This window comes from Nothobranchius furzeri, chromosome 3, assembly GCF_043380555.1.
Source record: "Nothobranchius furzeri strain GRZ-AD chromosome 3, NfurGRZ-RIMD1, whole genome shotgun sequence".
Classification (NCBI taxonomy): domain Eukaryota; kingdom Metazoa; phylum Chordata; class Actinopteri; order Cyprinodontiformes; family Nothobranchiidae; genus Nothobranchius; species Nothobranchius furzeri.
Genome location: NC_091743.1, coordinates 72,200,761 through 72,215,696, shown reverse-complemented (window position 1 = coordinate 72,215,696; position 14,936 = coordinate 72,200,761). Strand labels below are relative to the sequence as shown.

The following is a 14,936-nucleotide window of genomic DNA, read 5'->3' as shown; positions in this document are numbered from 1 at the left end:
TGTGTGTGTGTGTGTGGTATGTGTGTGTGTGTGTGTGTGCATGTATATGTGTGCTTGCGTGCGTGTATGTATCTGTGTGTGTATGTGTGTGTATAGGTGTGCGTGTGTGCTTGCGTGCGTGTATGTATCTGTGTGTGTATGTGTGTGTATAGGTGTGCGTGTGTGCTTGCGTGTGTGTGTGTATCTGTGTGTGTATGTGTGTGTATAGGTGTGTTTGTACTTGCGTGCGTGTATGTATCTGTATGTGTGTGTGCGTGCGTGCGTGCGTTTATGTGTGTGTGTGTGTGTGTGTGTGTGTGTGTGTGTGTGTGTGTGTGTGTGTGTGTGTGTGTGTGTGTGTGTGTGTGTGTGTGTGTGTGTGTGTGTGTGTGTGTGTGTGTGTGTGTGTGTGTGTGTGTGTGTGTGTGTGTGTGAGCTGTACTACCAACCATGAAATGATGTTAGAGATCTAATGAACCATCAGGATCACAAAGGTTTTGATTAAAGCTACAATGACTAATTTACACACATTCCAAAATAATTAGCTAAAAATATTAATTAATTGAGAGGTTCTCAAAAAACGTCAACCAATAACATCGCTCGGACCAAAAGCAACGACCGCATCATCCAGCTGTCGGCCTTACTGAACTACACTTCCCTGGGTCCTCTACTCATCACACACTCACATATTCATCAACAGCGCACCACTGGTCTGAGAGAAACAGCTAGTTGCTACCCCTTCAATTTTAGAAAAAACGACCAGAGTGCCATGTTTGATTTGATTGTCCCCCATCAAGTCAGAGGAGTTGCTAAAAGGGTTGCCCCCACGATTACAAAAGTACTCAAATCACTCGCCACATCACTGTGGTGATTCAGACCTTGAGTAGTGGTAGGATGGAGTGAGAGATGGACCAACAGACAGTGCTTGGACGTAATGGTAAATGCCATGCATGAAACATCCATTTTTGTGTCATTACCAAACATTAGACTGGGTTAGACATCAGGCTCTGACATCTGCTTACAAAAATACTTCAAACCAACCTAAAAATAATATTTTCTCTGTGTTCAAACATCTGAAACTCAGTCTCAGTAACTTTAGAATGATTTCAACCCTTCCAAAAAAGATCCGAATCAAATGTTTACCCCATATGGCTTTACAGCAGCTCTGGTTATTTTGGGTTTGCCATAGAGAACATTTTAGGGTAATTTTCAGAGATTTGGAAGGAATTTTAAAAGCAATATGAAGCGTAGTTTGACAGCCCACAGCAGTCTCCTTCACCTAAGAGTACCTCTTGAATCAAGTCTGACGTGAAAGTGTTGAGTGGCAGCTACATGTGGAGGCTTTTATTGATGCAGCATGCTTCTTACATGCACAGAAAATGACCTTACTGTTCAAACTTGGAACGAGGTAGCCTGTACAGTACGTCCAGGTGCCGGAGAGCCTCTTATGTTTAAGACAAGAAAAACAAATTATTTACATTTTAAATCTTGAAACGTGTTTTCTTCCCCCTTGCTTGTGTGTAAAATGATGAGTGTGGATATTTCTGGGATTTGATCATGGATATTTTGCTCCAGAATAAATTTTCAGGAGCTGAGGTGTCAAAGATACAATGTGCAGATAAGCGTGCGTTGCCATGGCGTGCCGCTAAACAGCCTATAAGTCTCACATGTACACACCCCGAGCATCTGGTGCACATTTATCCTGTGGTCATGGCCTCGTGGAGCCCCTAGCTTCTAAAATCTGCTGCTTTTCTCCATCTCATCTCTACTATCCCACCATTTTCCAAAACCAGTCTCATCTTTTTTTTCCAGCAACTGTCCTCTTTTCCTTCATTTTCTCTTTCGTTCCTCAAGCTAAACAGTTTTGATCCCGATTCTAAATGAAACGTTGCAGGTAAATAAAACCTTTCTGTGTTTTAAAAAGAACTAAAAGATGGAATTAGAATTTCAACACAGCAAGAACGCACCAAAGAAGTTTTGATCCTGAACCACAGGGGGAGCATATAAGAGAGGCCTTCATTCCCTGCTGGTCTGACTGGACAAGTGCTCATTAATGCTCACAATGAGTCTTCTTGAAGTAGCATATCGAAACAGTTCCATCTGCCGTATGTCTGATCCAAACATTACCATGACCTCTTATAAATGAATTACTTAGTGCTTTGTCCTTGGGCCTGTACTGCAGCGTATGATACAGCAGAAATATCTGGGATTTTGTTGAGCTTGAAGCTTTGTGCAGACAGTCCAGGAAGAGCTGGAGTCCCTGTTTCAACTGTGTAGGTCACACCATCTTCACTCGGTTTGCTCAAACTTAGATACAGTTAGTGTAACTGAACTTCAATGAAGTTTAGTCAAACAAACACTCCTCAAACTCTAGCCCAAGTGCTTTCCAACTGTGTGTGGAAACCATCTGAAAGACAACCATAGATTCTGCCCTGTGGGTGGTTTCATTGGCTCAGGGCCAAACTAGATATTTACAGATATAGGATGGCTCGCCAGGCTAATGATTTATACTAAAAGATGACAAGTAAAGGTTTCTGAAAAAGTAGCAGAAATATGAAGACCCAGAAGAAGTTAATCCTTATAGGTGACAGTTTTTCCGGGCTGCTACCTTACCGTGGTGGAGGGGTTTGAGTGTCCCAATGATCCTAGGAGCTAAGTTGTCTGAGGCTTTATGCCTCAGGCACGGTCCTCCATGGCAAACAGGTCCTAGGCAAGGGATCAGACAAAGAGCAGCCCAAAGACCTCTTATGAAGATGAAGGAATAAAATTGGCCATTGCCACCTGTAGGTCCTCCACCAGGGGGCAGTAGACATGTATAGGACCGGAAATGGCAGGTTTCTGATGAAGGTACGAATCCTGGATGCTTTAAGGAATATCATGAGAATATGAGATGATAGTCTACAAGGGAATCAGGTAAAATAGCACAATACTGATTAAAAATGTGCCACTATCCATAAAACAATAATGTTAGTTATCATCCTGTTGACAGTGGTAAAATTAAAACTTAATTTACTAGATGTCTGTGAAGGTTCTCAGACATCCAGGTCATTGTAGTCTAATGAGCTTTGAAAGAAAAGCGTCTGGACTTCTTTGAGTTGCTTGAAGACGTTTCACCTCTCATCCAACATAGAAGAGCCACCTCCACGGGACAGGACTCAGCAGTTCATTTGCATCTTAAGGACAAAGGTCACTCTTTCGAGGATGCCAACGTTCACATTTTGGACAGACAGGACAGATGGTTTGAAAGAGTAAAGGAAGCCATTTATGTCCACTGTGAGCAACCATCTTTGAACAGAGGCGGTGGTTTACGACACCAAATGTCTGCCATCTATAATCCAGTTTTGAGATCCCTTCCCAGATGCCTCAACGCCCACGCATATCCTGGGACACCTGACCTCAGGAATTCACATGATAGGGTGGGGCCAGGCTTCACAATGAGCTCACCCGAAACTCTGGCTGAATAGGACCCACACCCACCCTCACACCTTGGCTCATGTGTTTATGTAGAAGATCATCAGGGGGTCTTTTGTTCCCTCTTAGGGGGGAAACTCCCACTGGGTTTAAATCTGGGACTCTCCACCATTTGACCTTAGAACTGAAGAAGCCTCTCGGATGAGAGGTGAAACGTCTTCAAGCAACTCAAAGAAGTCCAGACGCTTTCTCATTAGACTTAATTTACTAGATGTCATTTTTATTGTTATTTTTAAACATGAATAACATCAAAGAACAACTGAGACAAAAGTCAATGCTGTCCACATTTCAGATCTCCACGGCAGCCTTTTATCTGATTACAGAGTAAGAGCCACTCGCTGCGCTCTGAAAACAGACTCTGCCTGCCTGACCTTGCTGTTGAACTCCTCTCCTGTAGCTGGTTTCGTTCATCTCTCTGCTGTGAGGGACATGGTTATGATCACAGCAAAGGCTTTGGTCGTTGAGTCTGTTTAACCTGAACATCATTTACAATAAAGACGCTCAGCACGCACAGCTAAAACAAACTTTAACGTGTATACCACTCAAGTTTATCGTGGGAGTTGTGTGATCGGAGACGCGTCTGTCTGTGTTCACCTTTACCACACACATTTGGATTTAGTACAGTTACAGCGTGTTTTATTACTTTTAAACCATTTTCATAAAGCGGTGGGGATTTTCTTCATGTTAATTCATATCAGAGGGATAGAAATGCTTTCATGAAGAAAAGAGAATTAAATAAGCCTGGCTACAGTTTTATTATTGGTCTTCTTTCATTTTCATTGTTTTTTGTTTCTGGAGTAAAGCATCTATTTGACTTTGTCCCCATTATGACCTTGGGAGGCAGGAACTTCAACCTTTTAATGTAAACTGAGTATTTTGCATTACCTTTTTAATGTCTTCAGATAAATACCAATGTTTTGGCTGTACTATAACAGAAGTTACTCTGTTCCCCCGCTATGGGCCGGAGACCTGCTGGTTACAGAAGAACATTTACAGAATGTAAACTGTCTTATTGTCTGTAGTCTTTTTTAACGTAGCTTTAGACGTCTACAACTCCTCCAAAAGTTTTCTTGCACTTTTTGTTTCATCAGACACAAGCTGAGAATGGTTCCAGTTTCCTGCAACAACCTTGCGACAAGAATGCTACCTCACAGGTTTTCCAGACAGCGAAACGCTTGCAAACGTTTCGAGACATTTTAGAAACTCCTTCCAATGTTTCCACCAACAGCCATGGCCCAGTTGGACTCTGGGTTGGAAAGTGTGAAGCTCTGAAACCACAAACATGGCTGTCAGATGTCATCAGAGTGAAAATGAGGATGTTTTAAAACGAAACGACGCACAACTCCAGGCCTGTGGAGCAAAGTATTTAAGGGTGACTGTTGGTGAAAAGGAGTTTCTGACTTTGCCACCAAATCAGCCACCAACTGTGTGTCTGAGAAGCTAAGCATGTGCTAACAATGTGTTTAGTGGCAGCCTGACAGCAGACGCTCAGCCTTTGTCCAAATGAAGATTTGTCAGTCAAGAAAGAAGCAGCAGCTCTGCTTTGTTAATCGGCCTCACTCAGCTACGATGTTCAAGAAGATGAGAAATAATTAAAATAATGAGACTGAGTAGTTTCTAGAACACACAGCAGTGAAAAGTAACCTCCAATAATTTAATTAAAGTATTTATTAGTTGTCTGAGGCTCCTTAACGTTTTCAAGATTATTTTGTTTTCAACCCCTCCTCCCGACCCCCCTTGGGCAACAATAAACTTTCCTCTCAGTAAAATTAATCTTTATGGTTTTTCTTTTGATCGATATTTACAGCATTCCTTTGCCTTTAAACATAGGAAATGTGTGCTTTAAAGGATTTCTGCAGCCCAGACCAAAACACTTTTTATAAAAAAAATTATTTGAGTGTGTGCGAACCTTTTATGGTCTTTCACCTAATTGCTTTTTGGACCTTAATACCCGGAGCTCTGCATACCTTAGTGAGTTGTTTATATAGTTTTTGACTACACTGCTCAATAAAACATATTTTTCCTATTAACAAATGACAAAGCAGTTTTTTATAAAGACAGGGTGCACAGCAGTGCCCACTAAGAGCAAACACATGGTGGCAAAACCTGTTAAATAAAACATTTGTTTTGAATCATCATTTAACAGGGAAAAAGATCTGTTGATTTGTACCACGAGGCTCTGAGTTCTGTTTGTCTGTTGTTAAGATAAAACAACGAGCACCAGGAGACAACGTTAGTGTTTACCACCGTCGCCTGAGAAGGGCAGCAGGAAGCTGGGAGGATTGGGAGATAGGGAATGTTTTGGGATAAAAGGAACGAAGTGGAGAAGCAGCTTGGAGATGGGTGTGATTGATGGAGCAGCGAGGCAGAAGGCCTGAAAGTGAGACCAGATGATGGTGAAATGGGCAGGTGGTCAGATTCGGCCGAACCAGCAGCCAGTTGGGTAAAGGTCGCATCTCATAGACGAACCAAAGTAAAACACAACTTGTGAGTCCAGTTCAAAGATATCGCATGGGCACATGTGACTGAAGCCATTGTAAGACAGCAGCAATGTACTTTTCTTATGGGTGAGCTCTAGTGGTTAGCATCTCATTTACTCTGTTTTCATCATGAATGAGAACTTCTGGAAGGGACAGATGCTGAATATTTGAGTTGCTAAAACAGAGCAAACAAAATAAGGATCTGAGTTGGTAGTGTAGCCCAGTATCCATGTGTTTGTTTCTAAGATATATCTGAATAGAGGCAGAATGACGACACCAGGGTATCTCAGCCTCAGTCAGCGCGCCACAGGGCAGCTGCAGCTATGAAGCTTCAGTCACATGACCCTGTGTTGTGTTTGCACCTGAACTGATCCACTCTGACCAGAACCTACACTGACTTGTATATAGTAGCCGCTTCTCCACTTATTACCTCCCCATATTGTCATTTCATTGTGTTTACTTTTTATTCTAATGTGTGATTGTGTGTGTGTGTGTAAATGGGCGAATCAGTGATGTGTTGTAAAGCACCTTGGGGGGGATCACAGGACTCTAGATAGCACTATGCAAACATTGTAAGTAAGTAAGTAAATTTTATTTATATAGCACTTATCACAGACATAGAATCACAAAGTGCTTCACATAGATCAAAACAAAATAAAACAAAGTCATAAAATCATAATGATCTCAAAGCGGAAATAGATTAACATCATAAAATCAAAATGCAATTGGCCATTTACCATTTTTATGATGACAGGTCAAACAGGGTAGCCTAAAAATGACGACTACACGTCTCAGCCTCAGTAGGTCCACCATTAGCCTGAGCTATTTAGTATCTTTAAAATCAAAGCGCTCTATGTGGGCCTAACACTAGAGCTGTGATGGATTTAAAAAAAGACATAGATGGCATCGACTCAGAAAGGGCGCTCGTTTTAAAAGGGCTTTTTATCTACAGTACAGGCCAAAAGTTTGGACACACCTTCTCGTTCAATGTGTTGTCTTTATTTTCATGACCATTTACATTGGGACGTTCTCACTGAAGGCATCAAAACTTGTGGAGTTATGTACTTAACCACAAAAGGTGCAATAACTGAAAACATGTTTTCTATTTTATTTGCTTCAAAATAGCCCTCTTTGCTCTGATTACTGCTTTGTACACTCTTGGTGATCTCTTGAGTCACCTGAGATGGTCTTCCAACAGTCTTGAAGGAGTTCCCAGAGGTGTTTAGCACTTGTTGACCCCTTTGTAAATGTAAATGGTCACGAAAATAAAGACAACGCATTGAATGAGAAGGTGTGTCCAAACTTTTGGCCTGAACTGTGTGTATACATATATATATATATATATATATATATATATATATACATACATATATACATATATATATATATATATATATATATATATATATATATATATATACATACATATATACATATATATATATATATATATATATATACATACATATATACATATATATATATATATACACACATACACACACACACGCACGCACGCATATGTGAGGTGGCTTTCCAGGCTACAAACGAAGCCCGTTCTTTCAACAAAATCAAACTGAGCTTCTGACATCCTCACAGCGACACCATGCTGAACTCACATCATTAAAGATGAGAGACAAGGCAGCTGTATGCCCCCAAAATGGAAAGAACATGTTTTTAGCTCAAGATTATTTCAACAAAAAGCAGAATAATTTGCTTCTATAGCCTCCAAGTACCCACTTTGTGTCTGAAGAAGAGAAACTTTGATCATTTGTCAGCGGAGTTGAGTTTCTGGAACCACAGAAAATATTCATATGCATGTGAGCGTCTGTATGCACGCACATTTCCCTCCGTCATGCTTTGTGGATTTTGTTTTTCGGTTTACTGAATTGCTGCCATATTCTGTTAATATCTGCCAGTTTATTAGGTTAACCATGGCTTTATTACTGTTATTGCTTTTGCTTTACTTCTGTGTTCGTTTAGTTTTATGTGTTTGTATTTTGTAGATGGCTCCCTTGGTCGCATCTGTGTTATAAACTTGTGTCCTCGACTTACCTGTTCTCTTTTCACATTCCTCCGAAAATATTCAGACTAGTTACACACGCACACGCACACTCACACACTCACACACTTGCACACACACACACACACACACACACACACACACACACACACACGCACGCTCGCACGCACACACACACACACACACACACACACACACACACACACACACACACACACACACACACACACACACTCACACACTCACACACTCGCACACACACTCGCTCGCACACACTCGCACACACACTCGCTCGCACACACACACACACACACACACACACACACACACACACACACACACACACACACACACACACGCACACTCACACACTCGCACACACACACACACACACACACACTCACACACTCGCTCGCACACTCACACACTCGCACACACTCGCACACACACTCGCTCGCACACACACACACACACACACACACACACACACACACACACACACACACACACACACACACACACACACACACACACACACACACACACACACACACACACACACACACACACACACACACACACACACACACACACACACACACACACACACACACACACACACACACACACACACACACACACATCCTTTTTTGATCTTTGCTGTTCAACAGGCTGATTTGATTTAGCAGCTCCAGGAGCGACTTCCCTCATCTTCTACATCAGACCCTCCATTATTAAAAAAGTTTTGTTTCATTTCTCTGTTAAGAGTAGCTTCCTCTTTAATTATGGATGTGTTTATCCCTCCCAGTTGGAGAACCATTTAGTCTTATATTAAGCTACTTAGATTAAGAATGACCCTAAAAGCATACTTGCTCCGTAAGACCTGAAAACAGCGGACCTAAATGTATAAAAACACGTGGATAGTCTATGTATAATTTGCTTTTCACACGATAAAGTTTAACCACTGATAGTCAGGCCTTCAGGGAGGACAGAGACCTCCCACAGAGCAGGAAAAGTAATGCTTGATGTTCAGCCTGAACACAGACGGTGGAAGCTTCTGGAACACACCTGAAATGTTCAACACCGCGACCGGAGTGAATCACACTATAAACTGTAATGGATTCTACCTGAAGCAGAACTGTGCTTCGGCCTTAACACGCTATTGACACTCCTGGTGTGAATTGGGGGTAAGACCTCTCTCAATAATTAGAGAAGCAGCTACTTTATACAAGTCAGTGTAGTTTCTGGTCAGAGCGGGTCAGTTCAGGTGCAAACACAACACCGGGGTCATGTGACTGAGCCAAAGCAGCTGGAGTGGGCAGGTCTACGATTGTCATTCATGAGTCCGACCGCAGAGGGGAAGAAGAAACTGTTTTTGTGGCGAGAGGTTCTGGTCCGAATGGATCGGAGCCTCCTGCCAGATGGGAGCGAGTTGAAGAGACTGTGTCCAGAATCAGACGGGTCAGCTGTGATCCGACCTGCACGCCTCAGTGTCCTGGAACTGCCTCATCGACTGTGCTGATAGGTTGAATCTCTTCAGCTGCCTCAGGAAGTACATCCTCTGCTGGGCCTTTTTTATGATGGAGGTGATGGTGGGCTCCCACTTGAGGTCCTGGGTGATGGGTGGTGCCCAAGAAGCGACATGAGTCCACCATCGTGATGCGAGTGTCAGACAGGGTGGGGTGGGGCTGCACATTTAGCACCAGGTAGTTGCGGCTGCTCCAGGACACCACTCCCTTGCCTCATTCCCACTCAAACCAACTCACGCTGGCTGCTGATGGTTAGAATTTGCATCCATGTGGTCCTTTCTAAATATTTTAGTATTTTTAGATTTTGTGGGACTGGAATCTAGAGATGTGAACACGAGGACCTTAGTATATCCCTCCCATACCTTTTGATGTTATTGCATCATGCACAGCACAATCTTGCCGTTTGTCTATCTTCATATTTTGAACTTGCATGACCTAGTTTATACAGCAGGTGGCACTGCAGCACCCTCTGCATCTTCGCCGCCTCTCAGCTTTCAGCATTTATCATCATGAACAATTTGTCCCCAACAGTAAACCCTGCAGAATCAAACCACCAACACCTGATTAAAGTCGAAACTTTCTGGATCAGCCGCTAAAACCAGAGAAAGGGCCTGAAGCTGAGGAAACACTAAAGTGTCTCTGGTTTTGTCCATCAAGCCCCTAAAGAAGCTGGTGCCACAAAACATCTTAACAAAAATCAAAAGTCGTCTCAAAGGGGAACCGGAGGAATTCAGCTGTCTTTGAACGGGAAGCGCCAAACAAATGAAAACCTCCAGAATCATACGACGCGACAGGAAACATTTACACTATAAAACCAAGGAAAACAAGAGTTCTGTTCAAACAGAACATTAGGAAACAGAGAATAGATCAGATATTTATTGCCATCAGATTGAAATAAAACGGCACTAATTACACGAACATATAATAATTTTTGCCGAAATTTAGTCTTAATGCTTTTATTTAAATAATTCAACATTTGGCTACTTTAGGAAGTTTTATTTACATATTATAGCACTAATAAAGTACAGCAGCAGCATTATGAAACGTTTTATGAAAAAAAAGTTTAAAAAATATTCTAAATGGCCTGTATTTGATACAGCGCCTTCTAGAGCCCTGGAACCCCCCAAGGCGCTTTACAACACAATCAGTCATTCACCCATTCACACACTGGTGGTGATGAGCTACAATGTAACTACAGCTGCCCTGGGGCGCTCTGACAGAGGCGAGGCTGCTAAGCACTGGCGCCACCGGTCCCTCCGACCACCACCAGCAGGCAAAGGGGGTTAAGTGTCTTGCCCAAGGACACAACGACAGCAACAAACTGAGCAGGGCTCGAACTTGCAACCTTCCGATTACAGGGCAAGCACGTAACTCCTGTGCCTCTGTCGCCCATTCTAGTTCAAAGTTTGTTTACAGAATAAGATTTCATCTGATTTATTTTAAAACTAAGACATTAGGCTTTAAATTCAAAATCTGAGTAAAACCCTATATTTTCAGACACATTCATATATAAATCTGCATTTAACAGAAAACAACTGTGACTTATTTAGGTTTGGAGTAAAATCAGACACATGAAAAGTTCCCGAGTCACCGTCTGGTGACATCACAGAGTTTCAAACAGAAATCGTTTTTTAGATTTATTCATCATCTACATCTGCTATGATGAAAATGCAAAGAAGGCTGAGCTTTTCTGTTTAAATCAAAGCCAACAAACATTTATTTTACTATTCAAGTAAAACAAACTTGAAATAACATTTAGAATATGTTAAATCCTTTAAGGAATGAATTGGCTAAAACGTCCACACTTCAGCTCAAATCTGCTTGAATACAGCTGAAGCAGCTCTTGTTTTATTTGAGACAGTATTTAGTTAAACTCTGCTGAATTCAGACCACATGTCACATTAACCTCCATCTCCCGTCTGTTAATTTGCGAGCGGCGTGTTCGTTTACTTCCAGAATAACGGAGGCTAATCAGAAAAAGGATCCAGGAACATCTGGCGTTGTTTGGCATCTCCGTTTAGGTCGAAAGTGTTCATTAAGACTGCCTTCAATGCAAAAAGCCTCCCAACCATTGCTTTTACAGAACCCATCACCATGGTAACCAGGAAAAAGGAGGAGGCGTGCTTGTTGTTATATAGATAAGAGGAAAACTTTGGTAAATCAAATTTCTTGATTCAACAAATATAAATAACTTTATTGTGAAATAGCCCAAAGAGTCAAACTATACATCATGACGTTCATATTTTTATCTACAAAATAAAATTACAAACACTGTCATAATTATTATTTACTTCTTGTTTCATATTACATGTTTTAGAGATATTGCTCTGTGATATTAAGTCATAATCGTTGTTTTGATTCAGACATGTGTGGAGAAAATGTTTTGTTTCATAATTTACCTCAAATCACTCAAAAATCAAATAAAATCAAGAAGATCTAGTTGGCTTGTTTTCCTGATGAAGACATGACATCGTAACTGGATTTGTCTGGACTGGGTCACCATAACCTTCAGAGCAGGACTTCATTACGACGGTCTCTGATTACACTTATAGCTTTAATGGTCATTTAAAGGCTTTACTCAGGGTTGTCTGAATAACGTTAAACTAACAGACGAGGAAATGGGAGTGAGTAAAGAACAAGAAGAAAATAAAAATACTTATATTTTACTCAATAAACTATTTAAAAAGAATTAAACAAACTGGTTATGCACCAACACTAAATGGGTTAAGTCACACCCCAAAGTTCAGGGGTCGTAGGATGGCCTACAGGAATCTCATAAATCTGAAACATTAATCCTAATAGAACATTTTCTCAACAGTTAATGTGAAAGCTAACGGATGAATACAGGATTAGCCTGAATAATCTGATCTTTGCAGGTGTGCTGTCAAAGCCACTGATTCTAATCAGTCTGGTTCAGTTCTCCAGACTTGTTGAATGTCTGAAGTTTTAGTCCTGAACTTATTCAGATGGTTTTATTTGTTAAGTTCCTTAACTCTGAACCATTCAGGTCAAATAACTCAAGGGATGAACCAGCGCTGTGTCACAGACACAATCTGCTCACTGTTCTTTGGTTGAATTAATGATAAAACAGAAAACTTAAGTTTTGTCAGGAAAAGGCTGAAAGAGGAAGCACCTCCTATGTCCAGCACCAGGTCCATGTCCAAGTCCATGTTCGTATCCAGCTGCAGGTCCAGGTCCATGTCCGTGTCAATGTTCACATCCAGTTCCAGGTCCAGATCCATGTCCAGCACCAGGTCCACGTCCAAGTCCATGTTTGTATCCAGCTGCAGGTCCAGATCCATGTCCAGCACCAGGTCCATGTCCAAGTCCATGTTCGTATCCAGCTGCAGGTCCAGGTCCATGTCCAGGTCAGGTTCCATGTCCAGATCAATATCTAGCACCTCGTGATTTTTATATTAAGAAGCATTATATAAAGATTGTTTTCTTTCTTTCTCCAGGTCCATGTCCAGTTCCAGGTCCAGATCCATGTCCAGCACCAGGTTCAAGTCCATAACCAGGTCCATGTCCAAGTTCATGTTCACGTCCAGCTCCAGGTCCAGATCCATGTCCAGCACCAAGTCCATGTTTATGTCCAGGTCCAGGTCTGAGATGCGTCTATTATTTTTTCTCAAAGCCTTAATTTCATCTGCTGGATTGTTTTGTCGTCTGCTCACCCAAGTCCAAGTCATGATTAAATACATTTCTAAACTCTTAAGGCTGATTGCTGTGTTGAAACAGAATCAACAACATCTGCGTGAAAAGGTCTCAGAAATACCATTTATCTGGTAATTCACATAAAGATAAACAGAACGGACTTAGTACCGTCATTAACGAACATGTTGTTTTTCAGACTGGTGTTGCTGTAAACTGGTCTTCTCATCAGTAACTGGCCTGATTGGGAGGTGTGACATCAGGCAGGTGAGCGGATCTCACCCCACTCTGCAGCTCTACTTGAAGCCGTAACAAGCAAACGAGCACAAACAAGGCAGCGTGTAATTACTGCTGCTCTCCAGCAGCAGGCTGCACAAACGACGTTTACTAAGTCAGCCACAGAAAACAATCGCTAAAAGCATGAAGGGGTGAAATAAAGAAAGGGACTGAAAAACAATAGGTAGAGTCAGGAGGAGGAGGGGGGCTGGAGACCAGGCTGGGAATATGGAAGCACTTAAGGCCCAGAGAGCTCACCCTGGAAAGGGTTAAAGATGGCGATGGGATAAGTGGAGCTCGTTTATCGCAAATTATGACAGTGGTAGTTAAATGTTGAGCTTTCTCTCCAAACTGCCAGTTTGGAGAGAAAGCTCTCCAACCTCTCCAGTGTTGGTGTTGTTTACGACCGCCCGTCTCCTTGCATCAGCCCTAAATCATGGGAGTGGACCAGGACTAAAGGAGAGGACGATTCTCTCTCCTGTCTCATCGCTTCTTTCCTTCCTGTTTTAGGCCTTAAGATCATCTGCCTGCTTCCCCCCATCCCATCCCTCACCTTTTCCTTTGTACCTGACAGTGGAGCTACATTTCCAGCCTACCCTACACACACACTCGGAGACCCTGCAGATGTCTGAAGCGGGCGCTTGCCAGCAGCCCAGATGCATTTGCGACTCTTTGCCATTGTGATGTCCTTCCTATGTGAGGTGATCAGGATGGGGTCCAGTGTGGTGCAGAGGCAGAACGGTGAGTAAACCTGGGGACTGTGATGATTACCGCTACCCAACTTTGCCTAATGCAAAAAAAAAAAAAAAAAAATATTCTAATTTATATGAATCAAACTTCATAAAATGTGAATTTCAGTTAAATATGCTGAATTTATCTTTCTGATCTATGAGAAAGCGGATGTTTGTAAAACTACGTATTCTAATCACTTCAGAGCTAATTTTTTGAGTCAAGTGTGAAAAAAATGATGAATAAAGAGTTGAAAGAAAAACAAATCCAGAACACAAATCCTCTCATAATTGAAACACTGCAGGGGATTTAGAATAAAAAAAACCTGGTTTATTTTTCTACTCAGTATTTATTGGTTTCTTGCTAAGCTGCTGGTTTTGTTGGCTTTCCACGTTGTTTCTGTCTGATGAGAGTTTCCTCCATCAACCTCATAAAACAGAAGCCAGACAGGAACGTGGTGACCCTCGTGCTCACCGCTGACCAGCATTTCCTCAAGAATTTAGTAATAATGGAGGGAACACCATCCTCAATTACGTCATCTTTCTACCCCCCCCCAAAAGCTTGGCTATAATTTCAGGTCCTGCATGACGCCTCCAGATGCTGGTTAATCGTGATTATCAAGGGTTATTTTGGTGACTAATTTCCTGATTTAGACGTGCGAAGCTAACGGCTCCAAACAGGAAGCGAGACCCTTTTTAAGGCCTCTGGGGGTCAAACGTGAGCGTTATGAACTGGTCGACCTGTCAGAACTCATCACACTTGTCTTTTATTTCTCCTTTTCTGCTCCTTATATCCTCT

At 41.9% G+C, this 14,936-nt stretch overlaps 1 protein-coding gene across 1 annotated transcript in view; it reads left to right on the top strand.

Annotated features, from left to right (window-relative positions):
* Nucleotides 1–13,927: 13,927 nt before the first annotated feature.
* rspo4 (R-spondin 4) overlaps nt 13,928–14,936 on the top strand; it is a 37,789-nt gene continuing 36,780 nt past the window's right edge. Inside the window, exon 1 of the mRNA XM_015958534.3 lies at nt 13,928–14,150. Within this exon, the coding sequence (XP_015814020.3) occupies nt 14,066–14,150 (85 nt within the window). The 5' untranslated portion in view covers nt 13,928–14,065. The remainder of the gene's footprint in view (nt 14,151–14,936) is intronic.